The sequence below is a fragment of the Rhipicephalus microplus genome, chromosome X (assembly GCF_043290135.1).
Source record: "Rhipicephalus microplus isolate Deutch F79 chromosome X, USDA_Rmic, whole genome shotgun sequence".
NCBI classification, from domain to species: Eukaryota; Metazoa; Arthropoda; class Arachnida; order Ixodida; family Ixodidae; genus Rhipicephalus; species Rhipicephalus microplus.
In genome coordinates, this window is record NC_134710.1 from 96481339 (window position 1) to 96503832 (window position 22494).

The window sequence follows — 22494 nt, forward strand, 5'->3', positions numbered from 1 at the left end:
CACTGCGCCAATGGGATGTCGCGACAGCGATATGTCACACGCTTTCTGTTCTGTTTGAAGATAACAGCCACATCCAGCGCTCACTTTCTTTTCGTAGCGATAATTAATGGCTGTGCTCCTGACGGCACGGAAAGGAAACAAACCAGCTGTTACACCTGAGATGGAAAGAAAGAGCGAAATTGTGGACACGGCCGCATGAGAAACAAAGCCGATACAGAACGGAGATAAACATCGAATGCGTAAATGTTTCAGCTGACAAGCGCCGACCATGCGGTTAGCACTGTTACGCTCACTGTAGCGGTGTCGTCTGTACGAGGAATAAATTCGAACTGCGCGCGCTACGCCATTCCGCAACTCTCGATCCCATGGTTTGTACCCCACGGCAGATGTTGGCGCTTCCGCCTGCTCAAGGCCGCGCGTGGCCGTGGAGAGAACACGTTTTTTTGCGCCCGGTTGCATTGCGTCACCGCATCGTCAAACACTCGCAGCCAAAGAGAGAGAAAAAATACGTCACGGTATATTTCCTTTTATCGTCAACGCGCGTGGACGAAACAGAGGGAGCGGTCGCCTTGTGGATCGAGCGTCGTCGTCGAGAAGCCGTGGTGCTCCGCGCAGCGGCAGGCGCCGCCGCCCGCGACACTGCGTGCCATCGACAGCAGCCGGTAAATGGCGACAGCCACTGAACGTTGCCTGCGAGGCGTCATTTCCTCGCGCAAGAATTACGTGACTTGCCGAAAAGCGCGGCTGCGCCGGCGGCGAGGCGTTCGCAGGTGAGCAGAGACCGTTTTGCCGTTCGCAGGGGAGAGCCCACAATGCAGCCTGCGTCGTGTCGTCTGTGGACGTTGTGTTCGAACCGCGCTCTGACAGTTCACGCCGTCAAGCGCTTCCTCTCGTGCTCGGCTCCGGCCAAGGGTGACAGCCTCCGGCACCTTCGTCACAGGAAGGTTGTGATCTGCGGTGAGTGCGCGCTGAGGGGGTTGCGCCTGTGAGCGCAGATATCGCTTGATCGCGCAGCGCTGTGCACGATGCACTTTCTTGTTCAGTTATTGTTCATCAGATAGGGTACCCTCTATGCGCTGTTCACTAGACAGCTGCCGTAACTATCGCCGCATTACTGTGGCTCGTATTGCACGTGTTGTTGAAGCGGCTCAAGCACGTGGTTGCCTTCCCCTGACAGTGCCATTTGGCACTGTCAGGGGAAGTGTGCTTTTGGCATTCAGCCAAGCTTTATCGCGTGAACTTTGTTCGTGTTTTTTTTTTTTTGTTGCTGTTGTTTCTTCTGTAACTTACGCCGCCGCATCAACCTGTACAGGCTGCCTCGCACGTTGGGGAAAACTCGGAGCGCATTGCTATGCGCTCCCAGTTTTCCCCCACGAATTAAATAAGCTGTACCGCAGTTACATGACTCTGAGGCCTGCTGAGCTGTTCCCGGCATTCTTTAATTTTCCATCTCCCAAGTGCTTTCATTATTTGTTAACGTTCCTCATCGATCTCTGCGTCTGCAAATTCGGTGGTTCATTTCATTCACTTCTTGCGATTCCTTTTGTCAGCTGGATTACGCGCTTTCGGTCATCAACGAAAGCGCGTAATCTTTTTCTGTGTGTAACCACACATGAAAGTCTGCTTAAAGGTTCTGCAATGCAACAGTGTAACATCATACAAAATCAGATTTTTCCTGGCTAGCTCGAACTCGGCGATTATGTGTCATCTGTATAGTAGTTTAACAGACTCCTTAGAATGATGTGCCGTGTACCCGACAAAAAATCGCGTCATCTCGCTGCTGTTTGTGTGCTCTATATAGTCGTGCTGTTCCGCACAACCTGACACTCCCAATGTAAACGCAATATACTGTTTAACATGTGTGCGAAATGCGCATCACTTCCCTTTTTAGCAAACAAGTGGCGTGAAGTCTGTGGGCAAAGACGACTCGGTGACTTTTCCTAGAGTTTCTTTTTTTTTTTTTTTTTTCATGCTGAAGACTGTACGCGAGCGCTTCCGCGTTTCGAAGTTCTGGCGGCGCGGCGCACTAAGCTTACGTTACACGCCGAATGTTTTTTTTTTTTTTTTAATGACTGTACAGGGAGCTGTGCGTATACGCCATCGAAAAGCAGTTCTTTTTCTTTTTTGCGCAAGCCTTTTATTTTATTCGCTTTTTTGTTAAAACGTTCTCACATGCCGAACCGTGGCGTAACGGCGGTATAGGCTGATACAGTGAATTTTACTGCGTTGTAAAGCAGTAGAATTTCCGTATGTGCGCATTCGAGGATATAAAGAACCCTCCCAAAAATATCTAATGTGGCACTTTTGAACAGTGTCCGTATGTGAGCACTCGAGAAAAATACTTAACGTTCACACTTCTCAACAATGGACACCACAGTTCGCATGGTGTCTGTTTCCTGTAGAAATGCAGGCTTGATCTTTTTTTTTTTTTTGATACCTTGACTAATGTTCCCACTTGAAGTTCTGATCCATTGAACCGCCTTTAGAGAAGAAATCTGAGGTTTCATGTGCAGCTGTTTATTTACGTCTGGCGCGCCGTAAAAGTCACAGTAATTAATCAAAGGGAAGAGTGTGTCACAAGATGCGCATAGTTTTGTTCACACCATGACAGAAAGGCGATATAAAAAAAAAAGAAAACCAGCTTTTCCACTCTGTGGAGGTGAATGACCTCGCTGCGAAGTTGTTGAGCGCACGATTGTCGACACAGATGGCACACAGAGTTTTCGACAAACCTACGAACTTGTTTATTGTTTGAATCGGCGTTGGGTGGCGTGACGTGCGACCACCAAAACGCACGTTTGACAATGATCGCGGCGCCGGAATTTTCCTTTAGTGTATGTATCGCAGCTCACTAGCGGCGGAGTTGCCTCTGTATATATATAGAAAACTTTGTGACCGTATGTGTATTCTGTGTTGGCTAAGCAGCAAAAAAAAAAAAAAAAAAACGACGCGCTGTATTTGCTCACATATGTAGGCACAATGTTATCTCGGTCAGACGTGAGTAAGAGGCGACCGTGTCACCCTTTGCTCTCGGTTCGAGAGTCATGTTTTGACGAAGTCGAGACGGAGGCTTCTAGTTGAGCCATTGCGATTGGTGTGCCGACAAAGAAATAAAAATAAAAGCGTCGTGGGCAAAATGTTTTTTGGCCGTGTGCCCCTGTCGACTAGCTTGGACGCTATTTATCGTGTTTCATAGTGATAAGTTTTTCCCGCTTCGTCGATAAGGCTGGGTGACGGGGGATACCAAGTAAATATATAGCTGGAAAGGGCATGACGTTGCTCTTTGGTGGCCTTCCACCTACGTTCTTTCGAGATGTTCGTAAGTCCTCGAGTAGCTGCACGCGACTTCATGCAACATGCATAACTACATGCAACACTGGGTAGCAAGACGCTGTGGCTGTGATGGTGCGTGTAGGAAACCCTAAACTTTGATGCACGACATGTCTGCAGAATCGTTGGGGTTTAGCATCCCAAAAACGCGATATGATTATGAGAGACTCAGTTGTGGAAGGCTCCGGAAATTTCGACCGCATGGGGTTCTTTGACGTGCACCTAAATGTAAGCACACGGGCCTCAGGCGTTTACGTCTCCATCGAAAGTGCGGCCGCCAGAGCCGAGATTCGATCCGACGACCTGCTGATATCCGGATTGGGCCGCAACAGTTTTCTTTCAGTTTTTTTTTATAATATTAGTTTAAAGCAGTTTTACGTCGTGTCACATCGATGGTAGTTCCGTCGATGTAGCACGATACTATAGTTGGAGCATGTTGCGTACTTTTGACGGCGCGCGGGTATCGCGAAATTCTCCAGTTTTGATAGTGATTCGTATCAGTGAGGGTGGCATTGCAAGCTTGGCCCTTCAATGCGCTTGGACGCTGTTCGCGACACCGAAAAAGACGTCTGTGAAGCAGGAGTCGAATTGGTATTTCACAAAAGTGGGGTACTTTTGTGAGCGCAACATGGAGGCTTGTCGGCTAATGCTTTTCAGCTACATATGCTCTCGAAGATAAAGGTTCGAGTGGCCGCCTGCGTATAGCAGATAGTAAAGAAATTTCTAATTGGGCTTCGGAACATCCGAAAAATGCATAAAGTCGCGCATGCACCATGCTCGAAAGGTTCAAGAGGCGAGCCTATATACTGGTTGGTTCGACTAATCAGTGACGGGAGCGACGAATGAGGATTAGGCTGTGACAATTCCGTGAACAAATGGAATCATAGTCGAAGAGCAGGCAGCAACACTGTGTCGAGGGGTCGAAAAGAAGCCAACTGGGGCTGATTTGGTAAAGTGGAGGAAACTCACCAGAGACAGTTGCCGCAGATAAAAAACATAACTAGGGCGATAAAATTAAAATAACCTGCGAGAAATCTTTAAAAAAAAAAGAATGAAAAAGCGGGGTTTCAGATCGAGCAGCCTCACCGATGTCCAACCTCAGACATTATGCGTATAGTTTTTTTCTTTCGTCTCAAGACGCTTGCGATATATATATATATATATATATATATATATATATATATATATATATATATATATATATATATATATATATATATATGGAGGTTGCATCGCCGTTGAGCTGCTGCTAAAGCGTTGTACTCAGCGAAAACAGTGCTGCGCTTTGTTAAAACCCGACGCACGTTAAAGAACCCCTGGTGGTCAAAATTTCTGGAGCCCTCCACTACGGCGTCTCTCATAATCATATGGTGGTTTTGGGACGTTAAACCCCACAAATCAATCATCAAATCATGTTAAAACCCGACGTGGTTATAGACGCTTCGAATAGCGCAATTTGCGACTCTGACGTGTATTCGAGAGAGAAAACATTGAAACATCCTTGACGAATTCTGGTTCTTCTTCAGTGTTAAGAAAATTGAAGAAAATTTTCGCGTAGTTCGTTTTGTAAAATGATGAGCCTTATTCAAATTGCTTTTTAAATGTGTGTGTTATCTGGGTCCTCTCGTGTGGTGAGTCAGAGGAGCTTGATAATGATAATTCGAAGAAATTTAAAATGACCTACATTTGTCTGGTGCACCCTTAAGTGTACAGAAACATAAGGCGCGAAAGCATCACATCATGAGGTCCTTGTAATGTGCTGTGTTCATTAAAGAGAGATGTCTGCCATGTGGTATAGCTGCGTTGTATAAGTAATAAATTGTTGTGCCTGAATCGAGACAAGATATTGTGTTCCAGCTGCCTAAAAGTGATCAATGCGAATTGAATGCTTGGAATGCATTGAGCAGGTGTTGTATGCAGCTCATATCCGTGAAGAGAGGGGTATGTAAAGAAAGCTTTAGTGATCAGGAAATATAGAAACTCTCAGGCTCCGCCGCGGTGGTCTAGTGGCTAAGGTACTCGGCTGCTGAGCCTAGTTCTAGGCCCGTGTGCTGAGATTTGGGCGCACGTTAAAAAACACCAGGGGGTCGAAATTTCCGGAGCCCTCCACTGCGGCGTCTCTCATTATCGAATGGTGGTTTTGGGACGTTAAAACACATATATCAATCATTAGAAGCGCTAGGGGACGTTGGCAGAGCGTAATTCGTTACTTAGCACGGAATTTTCTTGTGGCGCTAGGAAGAATTCGCAGGACGCCCCCCCTCCTCCCCCCAAACACACACACTCACTAACACGGACTCAAACCTACGACCTTCGAATAACGCGTTCGATGCAGTTATTCGTTAACGTTCGATAATGCGTTATTCGTTAACGTTAGCGTTATTCGTTAACGAGAGCATCGAGCGCGTTATTCGAAGATCGTAGGTTCGATTCTTGCTCACAGCAAGTTATTTTTTCATCCATTTTTCTTTCTTCTTATTTACATTACACTGGTTCTAATAACTTCCCCCCATACATTCCTGGGCATTATTGTCTGTTAGATCTCATTAATATTGTGTCAAAACACGGAAAAACCAGCCCTTAGCTTAGGTATACACTGCTTTCCCTTACTCTTTAACGAGGGTCTCGTACTGGCAGACTTGGTGCCGTTAGGTTGTATACGAGAGACTGTTGGTCAGCTGCCAGCTCGTAATAAGTTCACGTGCTACGTGACGCCATACAGGCTCATAAAAAAAGTGTGCCACACTCGCCGCCAGGGCTACAGCTGGCGCTGACTGACACTCCCACGTTTAAATTCACATATAAACCCAATAAAGTGGTTGAAGGGATAGCCGCCGTGATAGCTCAGTGGTAGAGCATCGAACGCGATGATTCGAAGGTTGTAGGTTCGAATCCTGCTCACGGCAAGTTATTTTTTCACCCAATTTTCTGTTTTCTTATTTACATTACATTGGTTCTAATAGCTTCCCCTATACGTTCCTTGGCATTATTGTCTGTTAGATCTCATTATATATATATATATATATATATATATATATATATATATATATATATATATATATATATATATATATATATATATATATAACCGTCGCCACGAGTCGTTTCGGGAGAGATGTGGGTGGGCGATATGGTAATGCCGTCGCGGAGCGCCGTTTCATCGAGTGTACAAGTGCTGGTAATGAAGTTTCTTCTAGGGATGTCGATATACCATATATATTCTTAGGGTACCCAGAATTGTAGCACTGATAACTGCTTAAGTATTGTGGGAAGTTTATTATTATTATTATTATTATTATGATTACTTTTATAATATTATAGTGTCGTACATTCTGAAAGTCGTTTTCTTCTTGGTATTTCAGCGTACCTTGCACATTGTGGTGATTTTTTTTCCTGTATAGACTGTCTTTACTGTGTTCTTTTAGCAATATTTTTTTTGTGTGTGCCCCAGTGCCAAGACCTTATAGTTGTTCCTCGGCACGTTGATTGATTGATTGATGGATTGATTGATTGATTGAAACATAACAACGGCCACTTCTCGTTCTCGCTGACCACAAAATACTAACGGTAAATCAGATTTAATGGCATGGAGTGTCTGTAGCTTAAAAGTGGCATGCTGACGCATACCCGCTGTAAAACATCAGTTATTCACCGCGTGTTTACTGGAGATTTTCAGGTCCCTGGATTGGGAAGAGTTAGGGATAAGAGTAAATCGACTACCGGCGTGGCTCAGTGGTGGAATACCGGGCTGGCGCGCAGCGGACCCGGTCTCGAACCCCACCGTGTCCTCGGGTCCGCTGAAGAAGAGGGGATTGCGTTGTTGCAGGGTGGTATGCACGATGACCAGTGGAGATTGGGCCGTGCTCGGTGCTCTGATCAGGCATTGTCGGCGCAGGAGGCAGCTTCCGGCTTGGAACTTCCAGATTTAACTACCCAGCACATTCCACCACTTTGCAAGGGAGGTTTTTTAATGACGCCTTATAGTAGCAGGCAGAAAGCTGATACAGATAGAAGCCCCACCGCGGTGGTCTAGTGGCTAAGGTACTCGGCTGCTGACCCGCAGGTCGCGGAATTGAATCCCGGCTGCGGCGGCTGCATTTCCGATGGAGGCGGAAATGTTGTAGGCCCGTGTGCTCAGATTTGGGTGCACGTTAGAGAACCCCAGGTGGTCGAAATTTCCGGAGCCCTCTTCTACGGCGTCTCCTATAATCATATGGTTGTTTTGGGACGTTAAACCCTACAAATCAATCAATCGATACAGGCAGAAACAGCAGAACTGACTCGGCGTCCACAGCACGTGCGCAGCTCTCCACTTCGCACCAAGAGACGGTCCCACTGGCGATCGCCTTGCTCCTTCACCACTACAAATGCAACGTGCGAATGACTGATGACATTGCAGCGCGTTGCTGAGATAATCAGGGGATGAATTGCAACTTATGATTACTGAAGTGGGCGCATAAAGCGGAAAAGTATAGGTCTGAAAATGAATCTGCATAAAGCTGAAGTAACGTGCTACAGTCTATAGGTAGAGAACAGCGATTTGCGATAGGTAGCGCGACACTGGAATTCGCAAAGAAATATGTTTACTTAGGACAGGTAGTAAACGCGTTGCGGAACCATGAGAATGAAATAACTAAAATAATAACGATGAGAAGGAGCACATGCGGCCAGAATTTTCAAATCATGATATCAATTCAAATGGTAGTATACCACTATACCTCAAGAGGAAGGTACATAACAGCTGCATCTTGTCGGTACTTACCTATACGGAGCAGAAACCTGGAGGCTTGAAAAGAGGGTTCAGCATAAATTGAGCACGACGCAGCGAGCGATGGAAATGAAAATGATAAGTGCAGTCTCAAAGAAATAAGAATAGAGCAGAGTGGGCCAGGTAACAAACGGGGGTTAGGGACATAGTTGGAATCGAGAAGAAATAATGGACCCGGGCTGGGCGGGTAGCGCGTATAGCAGGATAACCCCTGGCCATTAAGGGTAACTGACTGGATTTCAAGAGAAGGCGAACGCATGATGGGGAGACAGAAAGTTAGGTGGGCCGGTAAAATTAAGAAGTTTGCCGGTATAACGTGGCAGCAGAAAGCACAGGTCCGGGTTGATTGGCGAAACTTGGAACATGCCTTGGTCGTGCAGTGGGCGTAGTCAGGCTGATGATGGTGATGTTTTAGACGCATTACTGCGTAGGAGCGATCTAAGAAATGGAATGGGGGTGGGGGTGGGGGCTTGCATATACAGTTGAGCGCTCGTAGATGAAGACATCGTTAAACCGGGGCCGTTCTGCGAAAACTGTGTTGAAATGCAAACCGAAGGGTGTTTGTGCTGTGTAATATGGTAATTTTTGCGCTAAAAAAAGCGACCACATAAAAAAGAATGGTGCACATGTATCAGCGACACGTCGGTAACGTATACGTATCGGAAAAGAGATTGTTTGATAGTTGGATAGCGTAAGGCTGTGTGAAGACTGCACATGTCTGTATGTTGTATATTAGGGTTAGCGCTCACTATAATTTAGTTCGAAGTGTCGGTTTTCCTTATAGTTTTCTGTGTTTCGTTACTCATGTGTTTGCCTTATTTCGCGGCTAAAGTATGCCATTTAAGCAAGTACCAACTATAGGCCAGCAAACAGTCTCGATACATCATGATTGGCCATCTGCTAACGGGCACCAAGACACGCGCGCACATATATGCGGATAAATAGGTTATATTTTCGTCCCCGTACGTTATTCAAATATCAATTGTTCTAGTATTCGTGATTTGCTTCGTGTTCGTTTTGACAACTGGGTGTTCAAAATGGTCGAGTATTGAAAGAGGTGTTTTGAATGTTTTAGGCTGAAACATTTATGCGAGTGCCTGCTGTGAACGCCTTTCAGAATTAGTCGACTGCATTGCTTCACCGCCTTCAGTGAGCAGTCGTATATGGGGCAGTTAGACAAGTGGGCACCTCGTTTTTAGCCTGCCTGCAGACTATTGTTGAACTGATTTGGCTGAAAGATCTTGTTTGCTCTGCGCATTTAGACTCTGCTTCGCTTGGGTGACATCAGATAGCATTGCATACTCGGCCCCATTGCGGGGCCTCTGTTAATAAACGTTCTCGCTATTGCATTGATATGTAATATCGAACAAAACTCTATTCAAAGGGGTGTAGAAAAAGAAAAAGAATAAAGGCGTGCAGGCAAGCACTGCAGTAGAAGTTGGAAACGATGAACGGTGTTTGGTCTGGTTCTTTCGCTGATCTATATAGTATGGGTTAGTTTATTTCACTGTCTTTTCATGAATGCCTCGCTTGTTTATTATTGACAGACAGATCAGTTTAGCACTCATTTTGTTTTGATTGGCATCGCGGATGTTTATAGATGTAAACTGTAGACCGTGTTTCCTTTATTCAGTTTTAAGTGTGCTTTTATTGAGTAATGTGTGAATAAAAAAGTGAATGCATTCAGTTCGCACATTTCGCTGTTCCAATGCGCTTACAGGCTTTCGCAGTGCGTTTAATAAAGATATCCAAAACCCTGCGCATTGTGCGGAATAGTTGTTTGCTCCGCGAACAACCTGCGTCCAAGAGCTATAGCTTTCCTTCTCACTGTTGCGATGTTTTTGTGTTTTTTTTTATCTGATCATTTCCGCCTAGGGAGGGGACTGTACTGAACACACGCCAGTCACCTGCGCTGTGTGCGGCTATGTACTGTTTGTCCAAGGGAACGGTTATTCCGCCTCGAGTCCTTCCTTGTGTCGCGCTTCGACTTCTGCATCATGCATGGGTAGTTTTCGCATCTATTGTTGTTTGGTGTCCACATTTTTTTTTATTATCGTACGTGTGTGTTCCACTGTACTGGCCGTCGCACTTGCTGAAGCGCGTATACGATAAACATTTTGTAAAAGGTTTCGTGCGCGAAAATCGTTACCTGGTCCGCCCGTTCTCTTTTCGCTTTGTTTGCGCTCGAAGCGGCGGCTTCGACCCGCCTTATCGCGTGCTCCGAACATGCGCCGGGATTCGGACACGGGGGCTGCCGGGGTAGGAAAGGGTCGGCGAGGAGGGCGGCTATTAAATCCCGCCTCGTCAAGCTTGAGCGCGCAATGCCGAAGCAGCACCGCGAAATGTGAAGGGCCGTCGGCCGACGACTGAGAATATCGTCGCCGAGCGCTATTTGAGTGCTGCGCTGTTCCTCCGAATTCTTCGCAGCGCCCCGAAAGGAGACGCATCCTTTTCTGCCGTCTTTTCTATTCTTGCCTCTTTTTTTTAAGTCTTATGATTTTTAATTTTGTTCTTCTTGGTTGCTCCGTTTCAGTCGGAACGCCTTTCCGGTGAGTGTTTTGCTGCTTTCATTGTTCGCGAATACCCTGGCATTTGTTGTAGCGCGCGTTCGTGAAGGTTCGAGTGGTAGCAGTCGTTGTTTCCCTAACGAGCTGCGCGCACCTGTTGCGTTGCGTCATTTTGATTCTGCGAGAGTTTCTCTCTTGAAACCGTGGTTACACGGCACTATAGGGATAGTTTATTACATGCTTAGCTGACAAAAACGTTTGGGTGTCTTTGCCCAGTGGATCGGTTTTAAACTAATTCTCTAAGTATGCTTTTTTGTGTTTCTTTTGTGAAGGTTAGTAGCTTGTCTGGACGTCATCGAAACATTCGTTTGACGGGTGAGGATGTGATTCTTTGAACTGTAACGCTAGGTGAAGTCTATCGACATGGCTAACAAGCCTGGGCACTGCAGGAACTGTGAGACGAAAAAAACGATGAAACAAAAAGGCAGGCAGACGAAGCGGCCACGCTTCGCAACAAAAAAAAATGACGCATTTGGAGCCGTGGTTATGTGTAATGAATGTGTACGATAAATGCGCCGGGGCGTCCTTGTTGCAATTTCATGCGCAATTAACAAATGAGGTTCAGCGAAACCTTGCAGGCGGAGGTTGTTTCCTCAAGGCGATAACCCGCATTTCGTGCTTAAATATATTATAGCGGTACAAAGCCATCGCAACTTAACGTAGCAGGCAGACCGCTATGAAAATGTGATTATCGTTTAGCGGATGAGCAAGTCCTGAATGTAAAAGAAGAAATAAATATTTTTGTGTCCTGGAAATAGAACGCAATGCTTTAAGCTTGACTAATAATCTCGGAACTGGATCTGAACATTTCTTTTTCTGCAGTTGAAAAGCTTGTTTGTCATTGGCGTTTCTTAATTTATATCGCTGGCTCACTTTCTCCCTGTAAGCTTCTTTACTGCACAACTGCAAGGAAACTACGAGGCTCGTGTTCGCATATTTGTCACCGTTCAGTGCAGTTTCCCGATGCGCCGAGAAAAGAAGCAAAGAAAAAAAAAGTTACTGTCTTCCAATTCAACAGTTAAGGAAATCCCTGACATTTAACTTCAATTTCTACTGAACATTTCGTTCGTGTGCTACCGAGATATTGCACCAAGCGATCTCGCAAGGTTCTCGTTGACGCATCCTGTGGCGGCATTCTTAATTCTCTTCAAAGTTGGGTGTCTCCGAACACCGGTAGTCCGTGACGTCCAACTCGCACCGCTCCTCTCGCCGGTGCTTTGCTTCTGCTCGCCGGTGCTTTGCCTCTGGGGCGACCTGCTGCGCCGTCCACCGACGATGGGCACAGCCTGCTCGACCGACCAGGCCGTCCTGCTCGTTGGCTCGGCGGCTTTCCCGGAGAACTACACCGTCTACGGCGACCGTGAGACCCGCAGCGGTTCGGCGGAAGAGGACTCTCTAGGTTCGCCTGCTTCTCGCGCGAGAAGCGTTTGATGTTTCCGACATGAGCCTCAGCTCATGCGCGCGTTTCTATCTGACCCGCCTTCGCCTGGCTGCGCGAGAGTGAGATATCCTACAAACGAGTGAAGTGTTTCAAATGGCATTCTACTACGCAACGCACGCTTAGCGTAAACACGGGAGTGTGTGCCGCGCTGTGCTCGACGCCTAGCTAACCTGGCTAGGAATATGCGGGTTGTATTAGCGGCGACACTATTTCACCTTAGAAGTGTGGCAGCTTGGGCTAGTTGGTATGGCATGACGATAGTTATAGCACGAGAACAAAACGACGACACAGAGACAAGTGTCTTTCGTGTCCTTCTTGTCTCTGTGTCGTCGTTTGGTTCTCGCGCTATAACTATCGTCACACTATTTCACCGTCGCGCAAACTACAACACCCAAGCGTATACCTACCTCGAAGACGGTATATGCGCGATAGAAAAAATAACCACACTGCTAACACACTACATGTGCCGAGCCTCGTGTTATTTTTGTGTAGGTCGGAGTCGATGGCGCAGCACAGTGCGGTATACGCGCGCTCCCTTGTTTACGGCAAGCGTGTTCACGAGTGTATACATCCTCTTCAGTCACAAATTACGTCAGAAGCGCGTCATTTTTTATTTTTCAAATTCGCGTGGCGCAATTCCAAGGCACTGAGTATTACATTCCAAGTAAGAAAAATCAAGAAAAGCGTCATTTTGTGTGAGTCATAGTAATTAATGTCAATGATTGTGTAACTAATTATTTAATTATTCAGCCACCAGTCAGCTTCGGTGCTTGCATAAAAAGAATAGATTGTTATTCCCAAAATGCATGCACAGGTTGTTTTTTTTTTGTTGTATTTGTATTTCAATAGCCAACGTGAAAAGTATTTTCACGTTGGCTATGGAACGCTTCGCGTCAAACAATCGTCGAGCACGGTAGCGTATCTATAGCAAAGTGATCTTCTGCAGCAATACGCAGCATAACGAACTTAGATGATCGCCAGTTGTTCGCACTCAAGAGACCTGCACGAATTTTCCCAGTAAGTTTCAAGCCATTTGATGAAACACGTGGCAGGTGACATTTCATTCAAGTTGGCGTGTACATTTGTACGCGCCGTGACTGAAAGGGATACAGGGTTGACCACATCTGCGGTGAACACGTCATCTAGGCATTCAAGCCGGTGCAATTCGAACGTTTATTGTCACTTTCGAGGGAACATATCGGCTATGTGACGTCTAATCATGCATGGTGTCGATAAAGAGAGTAATAACTTTCCGAATTATGTAATGAACATCAGCTATTTAATACCAATAAGGCGTTCACATTGGATGTGGACGACCCTGTGAATTGCATTGCACAGTGGCCGTGCATACACCTTGTGCAATGCCAGTTCGCTGTTGCTGCTTAATGTTTGCACCGTTGCCCTGCTCGAGCAAGTTCTGTTTCGCAGTGCCTCTTTAGTGCTTCTTTGGTTCATTAAAACTGCCTTCAATTTCCTGGTAAAGACGTCGCTAACTGCAGCCGGTGCCGGTTAATCTGTGCCGTCTGTTTTAAACCGAGGGGAAGGTTGATGCATCGGCGTTTGGAATTCACAGTAGCGGACCACTGCTGTAACTCCTGCTCGCATATATGTCAACTGCTGCAGATAAACGGCTGGCTCATTCGCGCTTAAATATCGCACTTGGGCAGCATTTTGCAGTGTGTTGGGCTTATAGTACCACATTTCCGAGCGGTGCATGCCTGGCTGTTTTACGACCACCATAAATACGAAATGGGTGTCGTTTTTTGTACGCCGGCAACGTAACGGTCGTCATCTAGCTGTTAATTGTTTAATAAAAATGGTAACGTCATTTGGGGCGTATTGTATTTGCGCTCGCTACAGTCCTACCAACAATGCATGTTGCGCTGTCATGCGCATGTGATCGGAGATTTGGAAGCGTTAACTAAAGGAAATGCGCGCTAGATAAATTATTGTTATTGTTCGGAGATAAGCCACGAAAGCTGAAAACTTTTCTTAGTTTAGACGAAGTCAGTGTAACTATTGGCCTCGAGGACATACCGTGGCGCCACCTACGGGATGACGTCACTCATAGGATCTCTGGTTGACTTTGTCTGCTGGAACACCGCATTTCCTTTGGACACCGTGCTTGCTTCTCTTTGTTTTGAAGCTCAGTGCTTAAAGAAGCGGTAAGGCCTGATAACACGGACAAGCAAACTACAGATCGCCCCCCCCCCCCCCCCCGTTGGCACTCTCGTGTATAATTTGCATCGTAAAATCGCGACTAAGAACCGGTGCTGCCATGGGGGACGATGCAAGTGGTGTCGCGAAAGCAAAGCTGCCGTATTCCAGAACTACGCATTCTAGACGTGAAAACGATCGCAGCGCTGGCCTCTCTAGTGGAGGTCCTCGTGGCCAATACGCGTTTTTGCATTGCGGCACTCTTCGGGGCCGATTTAGTTCAGGAGCGCAAAATTAGCCTGAAATGGCTGAAACTAAGTCAACCTAAAGTCATTTTTTCCCATGAGAACTCGACGAAATACGTGGGTGAGCTGCACAGGAAGGCTTACAAAGATACAAAAGACTACTGCATTCGGGCCTTGTATGTACCGTCAAACAAACAAAAAAAAAAGATTGTAACACGTCAGAAGCTTGCAGCATACGTCCGACGTATGCTGCAAGCTTCGTATGCTGTAAACTGATGAAGGTACAATAGAAAAAATTTCTATTGTACCTTTATCAGTTTACATACCTCTGCGGTCAAAGGCGATCGCCCTGAAGCTGTGAAGCGCGAGCACCGCTCGCAAATTTCAAACGCCTATTCCCTTCTTTTGTTCACTAGTATATGTTACTAATATAGATGGAGCCCGAAGGTTAGTACCCGAAATACTCGCGATTAATTTGATCCCGGCTTCAGAGGTCGCATTTCGATGTTAACAAAATGCTGGAGACATGTGTACTGTACTGTGCGATGTCAAAATTATCAGGAGTCTATATGTATGTATATATATATATATATATATATATATATATATATATATATATATATATATATATATATATATATATATATATATATATATAAATTACCAGCTCACAGCTGGTAATTTTTTCATCCACTTTTCTTTCTTCTTTCTTCTTATTTACATTCCATTGGCTCTAATAACTTCCCCTGTACATTCCTTGGCATTACTGTCTGTTATATCTCATTAATATTGTGTTAAACCACGGAAATACGAGCCCTTAGGTATACACTTCTCTCCCTTATATATATATATATATATATATATATATATATATATATATATATATATATATATATATATATATATATATATATATATATATATATATATACGTGTGTGTGTGCGCATACACACACTAATTTGCGGGCTGTTCCTTTTTTAACAGTAGTTCATGAAGTGTATTCGTATAGCTGCACGTTATTGTATGCGCATGCAAGACTTGGGTGTAGTTCTTTCGATGTTGCAATTGAAGACGTCACGCAGAGTTTCATATTGATAGTGGCCGCGAGCTGCGTCGCAGTGTAAGGAGGGCATGCTGTGTGAACAGTGGCTGTATAGGGTGCTCGGCTGCTGACGCGATGGTCGCCGGTTCGATCCCGGCCGCCGCATTTCGATGGACGTGTACTGTGCACGTTAAGGAACCCCTGGTGGTCGAAATTTCCGGAGCCCTCAACTACGGCGTCTCTCATAATCATATCGTTGTGTTTGGGACGTGAAACCCCAGATATTATTATTATTATTATTATTATTATTATTATTATTATTATTATTATTATTATTATTGCGAAGTTCAAGATACCCAGGCGTACACGCCACACATGACTCCCTTGTCTGCGTAGCTGCTGCTGCTATATAGCAAGTAATCTGTCATTGCGAACTTATTGCCTCGCTTCGCGCACCACACGGGGGCTGTATGTAGACAAACGTATACGTGCTGAGGCCTTTATGCCGTGAGAAGTACGCTGATGGATTGTCTGACGCTGTCTTCGTAAAAGCGAAAGTGCTGTAGTTCGAGTTGCGGAATTTTCCTCGATGGCATCTGGTTTATACTGGCAGTGTACTTTGTCATGAAATGTCAGGGTTTCGGTGCGCTTCAAGGTGGTGAGAATCGGCCCTGTACGCACGCCACTTCGCATTCTCGTTCTTTGGCTTTGAGGTGTGCCAGACACCGCATTTTTTTTTTGTTACTTTTACTAGCGACAGTAGTTGTGGCGCAGTACTTGTACGGCGTTGCGTTAGCACTGCCGCTATTATTCGGGGCCCGCTCTACTAAAGTTTGTCTTTTGGGACCTTAAAATTTGTGGCACCCGTCGTGGTGGTCTACTTGTTATGAGTGCATAACTGTTTGATGCTTGAGCCCGATCGTGGCGGCCGCATTTTAATGGAGGCAAAATTTCTGGAGACCTTGTACTCTTTGGTTTAAGCGTGCGTCAAGGAAACTCGGGTGGTCGAAATTTGCGGAATTGCGTCGTGGTTTGAGGACGTAACACCTCAACAATTACTACTATTATTCATAAATTTGTAGTAGCCTGTGCGCTATAAAATGGCCTAGTGGAGACAGTGGCAAATTTTATACTTACGAAAAAAAAACATTAAACGTATAGCGAAGGCAAATGAGTGTACGCGATTCGAACATGTGATTGCAACGCCGCGCGATTGACAGCGCGTAGTGACTGTTGCCTTGGAAACGAGTATGTGCGAGCCGAAACCGGGATATGAATATGCGGCGACAAGGTGAAAAAAAAATATATTTGAAAAGAATTGTCAAAGATTTGATCGGAAACCCCAATCACCTTTTCACCAATCTGTCCCCGGTGTTTCTTGGTAGCCAGGCCTGGTACTTTTTTTTTTTTCTCGAAAACAAGGAGAGAGGAAGAAATGGAAGTTAGTGGGGGGGGGGGGGGGGGATGTCAGCCATTTTTATTCGTGTGCCCCTCACAAAGCGGGATGGGGCGGGGATGCTTTTTTTTTTGTTCTTTCCGGAAATTGCCTATATATTTTACGCTTTCTCTTGACACTCTTGAGTTGTGTAACGCTTGCTTTTCTTAATCGCAATTTCTGCCTGAATCTTGCCGTTTATTTCGTATTCAGCTTTTTTTTTTTATTTAACTGTTCCTGGTTTAGAAAATACGTATGAGATGCGCATATTTCTTGTTCGTTGCAAATCTTCTGACACCGTGAAAGCCGGGCGTGCACTTATCGATCGAGCAGTTTTGTACAGGCCGACTTCCAACTCTTCACAGTAATGAAGCGTTTATCAATATTACTGCTCAGGCATAAAGGACTGTGCAAGTCGTGAAGCTCTAAAATATTGCTCGTCCCACTGTTCGTCGCGCTATAGCAGTTGACTGCGTTTGCCCATTTCATGGACTCTTTTTTTTTTTTCTGGAGACGAATTTTGTTGTTTCGTTAAAAACGTGCGCATACATGATTGTATCATTTGCGTGTGTGCGCGCGCGCTGCTGCGTAAGCTCTTATTTTTTTTTTGTATAGTTTGAAGTGATTTTTAAACCACAACCGTCTTCTTTCTGCGTCTCATACAAGAATTGAACTAAGCGTGATATTTAAATGATAGTGCGCTCTCAACAGCGTATACAGCTCCGCTTTTCCAGCCGTAACCGTAATTTCGAGAGTGCGCTTAAATAGTCTCATTTATGTAGTTGTTTTTCCGTGGAGAAGTCGACTTGTTGCTGTGTGTAGCCTCGATAATTACCATGAAATTTTAGGCACGCACTCTTAAATTAAAACTAAGAGTGCTTGTCTGCACGCTATATATACACCGCTCTTATTGGGTCGTTCTTTCTGTAGCTGCCTTGAATCGATCGAACTTAATGTTCCTCGCTGGCCTTTCTCATTTCGCGGTCCTGTCATTGTAAGACAATTAAGTGGGGTGCACGTTAAAGAACCCCAGGTGGTCGAAATTTCCGGAGCCCTCTACTACGGCGTCTCTCATAATCATATGGTGGTTTTGGGACGTTAAACCCCACATATCAATCAATCAATAAGACAATTAAGTGGGTGGGTTTACGTCTTCGGCAAGGACCTTCCGCTAATGTCCACACTGTCGTCTGGTGGTGCGCCGAAGCGGTGCGCAGTGAAAACAGCGGTATAGTTATTTGACTGCACCGTTCGTGAAGAACAAAATTAAATGCTGCGTGGGCTTTATTGTATGCATCCATTATGGCTGCCGGCGAAGGACACAATTGTATTAACTCGTTGGATTATCTCACTGTGCATGGGACTCCGAGCATACACGACCGTGCGTGTATAATTTTAGTTCTCAATGATAACAAAGTGGGTAAATTGGCACTTCGTTAAATGAGAATTCAGCCATTTATGCAAGGTATAATAGAAGCGGAAGGATTCATTTTCATGCGGAAAGTTCCGCAAGAATGTACGAATACTACAGCAACACTAATTTGAACGGAGTAAAAGAAATGTAAATTTCGTTGACCGCGTGGCACCGACCACGATTTGATGCCAAGCCAGCTAAGTTTTCTTCACGTTCAGTGGCCGTGTTGCGCAAGAAGGCAGAATTTAAGTCGATCGCACTTATCTAATACTAAGAGATAAGCGAAACTAGCGCGCCCACCCAGGCTTGTAAAAAGAAGCAATTGTTTTTGTTTTTCTGGGGGGGGGGGGAGGACTGGTGGAGTGGACGCACTTATCGGAAATCTTGAAAAATACCCATTAATATTATTACTTATCCTCGCTAAATCCTCCCGCCCCCTCCCCTTTTCAACCAAATTTCGGCAGTGAGGGAGGGAGGGAGGGGGAAGGGGCTAGGGTTTCTCTCCTCGCTGGGCCTGTTCGCGTCGATTCTGCCGAGGTTTGTCGCCAAGATATTGTGTACTGTTTGGTGGTGCGACACCGATGCCGTCATCGAAGTGCGCCACAGTGGCGCTCCACATTCGATGAACCCCTGCAGTAGTATCATAACCATGGCACGCCACAGACAAAAAGCAGCGATCTGAGAACGCTTGAAGGCATAGTTAACTTGAATTACGGCGTCTTCGTTTACGGTGGCCAGGTTTTGCGACATCACCGCCCTCCGAATTTCAACAGTCGCGCAAGATGCGTTACGGCATCGCGAATTTTTCTTCGCTATATGCATCGGCTCAACGAAAAAATTCACCGGCGAGTTTGCGACACTGCCTGATGCGAATTGTGTGCGTGGCGGTTCAGGTGTTCTAATATTGCGATAATTTCAGACAAGATCTGCATAGCCGGCAGACCGCGGAAGGCAGCGTGAGGGCGCGTTCCGCAACAGCCGCCGCAGACAGGCCTCTGCTGCGCTTTATTTGTATTATTCTATACATGATTCCGGGACGCCCTCGCTCTCGCCTCATGTCTTAGTGACGACGTCATCGGCAACCGCTCGATGGCGCACACTTGGGTTCTGCTACTGTGGCGCCGCGGCACGTGTCGTCTCGCCACCGTTGTTCCCTCCTCCTCGTGCCCTCCTCGTTATCGCCATTATCGCCGTCTTTCATCCTTCGCTGTGCAGCGCCTGCGCCGCTCAACGCAAAACAGCTGAGCTCTGAAGTTCATTTATTATGGGCGAACTTGTGCTCGGAAAAATAGTTGCAAAATCGAAGTGTCCTGGAGCGTTCCACACGCAGTGTCTCTTCGACCAGCGCATGCATGTCTGCTTCTGCCAGGCCTCGCAGGTCAACCCACTCTCTCGTGCCCGTGCGCGAAAGGCATGCGTTACGCTGTCACAGCGGTGTCACGGCGGTGTACCTCTGGCTACGCACCTCGTGCGCTTGCCGAAAAAAAAAAGTTTATTTGCTGTAATTGAGACTGTTAGCTTCGATATACGTACACTGGGAATTTGTTCTATTTCTCACATACGGTGCAGCCAGCAAAAGCATAGCTTCTTTTCAATTGGGTACTGCGGGTGAGCTTTGCGATATCACCAAGACAAGCGTTGATCGACGTCGTTTTCTCGCCGGTCGATTCTATATACGAAGCACAATATCTTTCTCTCACCGATCGAGATCGCTTGCAAGATATCAGTCTTGCGATGACGTGCATCGATTTCCCGGATGATCGTGATCGCTTGCAACGTAATTGAGAGCACGTCGCGTTCGCTGCTGCCGCGTATATATACGGCAACGCATTCTTGTCATTTGAGGCGCAGCGATAACGAAAACCCTACCCGGGCGCCGACACACAGCGCGCGCGGCACGAAATACACTACGCAGAGGCGGCAGTTGAAGTATAAGATATACGATACGCCAGGATTCCTGCAAGCACCTCGCATCAACCGCACGTGCTGTTCCGAAGGCGAAAAGAACAATGCGCACTTCCCCGCAGCGGCTGTCCGTCGCGCGGCAGGCGACTTGAAAAAATGCATTCAGACCACCATCAGTGCAAGTTTAAATCTATTGCCTGGGTTTTCCAGTGTGGTTACTGGGAAGCTTGGTTATATATGGAAATCGCGGATATGAAGAATTACGATTTGTTATTTAGATTTTCAATGCATGGTGCTCTGTGGGCATTGTATTGAGAATTTCGTTACGATAAAGTTCGTTATATCGAAGTAGTGTGAGCGTGCGTGCACCCACACACTTATATAGGTATGCACAAAGAAAATGTGGAAATTAATTTTTTCTATGGCAATTACCATATATGAACGCTTGCGGCGAATTCTTGCCGTCGCCGTCATGTCCCGGATATGTATATGTATGTATATAGAAATAAAAGTCGCACAGAAAAATTAATCGAAAAAATTTCCAAGTGCACCACCGAGATTCAAACCTCTTGCCTCTCGCTCTGCAGCTTGCCACATGCCACTTGTTCGTCTGAATTCTAACGTTGAATAATTAGCACAGGTGGTACACAGATCTAGTACACAGTACCACCCGCAAGATGGTGCAAAGGGCGCGCTTTATTTATAGCAATTTTTCAACATTTTGTTTCAACTGCTCTTGAGATGCACGCTTAAAAGTGCCTTATTTCTGTACCCATTCACATTGTGAAACACTGGGCAAGCAATGCTTCGAATTCCACTTGCCACAGCAGGCACAGAGGGGAGCAATGCTTCGAATTCCACTTGCCGCAGCAGGCACAGAGGGGTCGCCCCACGCACCACAATGTTCATTCAACAAGGAGGTGCTGGCATAGCAGACACTTGCAGTGCAGTGATCAAACACGGAGAAGTAACTACTGTTACAGTTGTTCGTGTTCATCTTCTGTATGCCTGTGCATTCCTTTCGAGTGTCCTTCTTTGTGTTCCAGCCGCCTGGTGTAAGTGTCGAGCTGTGAGTTGATAGCTCTTCCTGTCTGTGTGTGTCCTTTGCACTTCTGCAATGCTCCACACGTATAGAGTTTCTTCCCATTCATCATGTGACATTCGAATTTGTTGCTTTTGCATTCATTGCTGCCCCTTGCAGTGAAACTGCAACTCCTTTTTTGTTTTGTTTTGTTTTTCATAAACTTTCTATACCTATTGAATGATCTGATTAACAGCAAGGTAGAGCTGAAACATTGCAGCACCCTAGGAGTCTACGTGGGGCCAAAAATAAATAGCACATTTTCATTTAGCAGCATTGTTAAAGTGGTCCCGCTGTGAAGGTCTAGTGGTTAAGGTACTCGGCTGCGGACCTGCAGGTTGCAGGATCGAATCCCGGCTGAGGCGGCTGCATTTCCGATGGTGGCGGAAACGCTGTAGGCCCGTGTACTCAGATTTGGGTGCTCGTCAAAGAACCCCAGGTGGCCAAAATTTCCGGAGCCCTCCACTACGGCGTCTATCATAATCATAAGGTGGTTTTGGGATGTTAAACCCCAGATATCAATTCATTGTTAAAGTGGAAAACAACTAGCCTACAGAGATTTCCTTATGCATAATATATATCTAAAATAAAAGCTGGCAGTTTACTGCTGGTAGTATAAAAAATGAAAAATTCACTTAATAAACTGTTTTCATGGGACATTTTTATTTCATATGCTCAAAAAATGAGCTTATGGACAGACTGATGGGCACATTGCTGAGCTGAATACAGGAGTTCATGGGTAGAAGAATAATAAATATATTCATGAACCTATGCCCAATAATGAAACATAGTGCTCACACAAAGGACCACATGTTTTCTTGCTAAAAACCTGTTGTTGGGTGTTATCTAGAGCGCTGAAAACAGTGATGCAAGGAGCACATCACAAGGGCGGCGTCAGGTGCAGGCGTGTGGGTCCAGAGGAACTTTTGTCTACTTAACGGTGACTTCTCCCTAGCGGAATTGTGCAGCCGGTTCACAATGTCTCGCACTGTCTTCAACACTGCTCTTCACTGATGGTTTAGGAGTGCCGTTCTTTTTATTTTGTCGTCGGCAATCTTGCACCTGATCGTGATTTATTGTTTTCATGTGCCATTTTGTTCCTTTCATT

General features: G+C 45.8%; 1 protein-coding gene across 4 annotated transcripts in view; it reads left to right on the top strand.

Annotated features, from left to right (window-relative positions):
* The window catches only part of LOC119176243 (carbonic anhydrase 1), a 110571-nt gene that overhangs the window by 64696 nt on the left and 23381 nt on the right, over positions 1-22494 (top strand). Inside the window, exons 1-2 of one of the 4 annotated variants that reach the window (XM_037427426.2) lie at positions 493-662; positions 800-957. The exons of 1 other annotated variant lie outside the window; for it this stretch is intronic. In XM_037427426.2, the coding sequence (XP_037283323.1) occupies positions 813-957 (145 nt within the window). In that variant the 5' untranslated portion in view covers positions 493-662; positions 800-812. Of the gene's footprint in view, positions 1-492; positions 663-799; positions 958-11823; positions 12065-22494 lie in introns of those variants that run through there. 2 more of the 4 variants (XM_075877306.1, XM_075877308.1) reach the window with 2 other exon arrangements.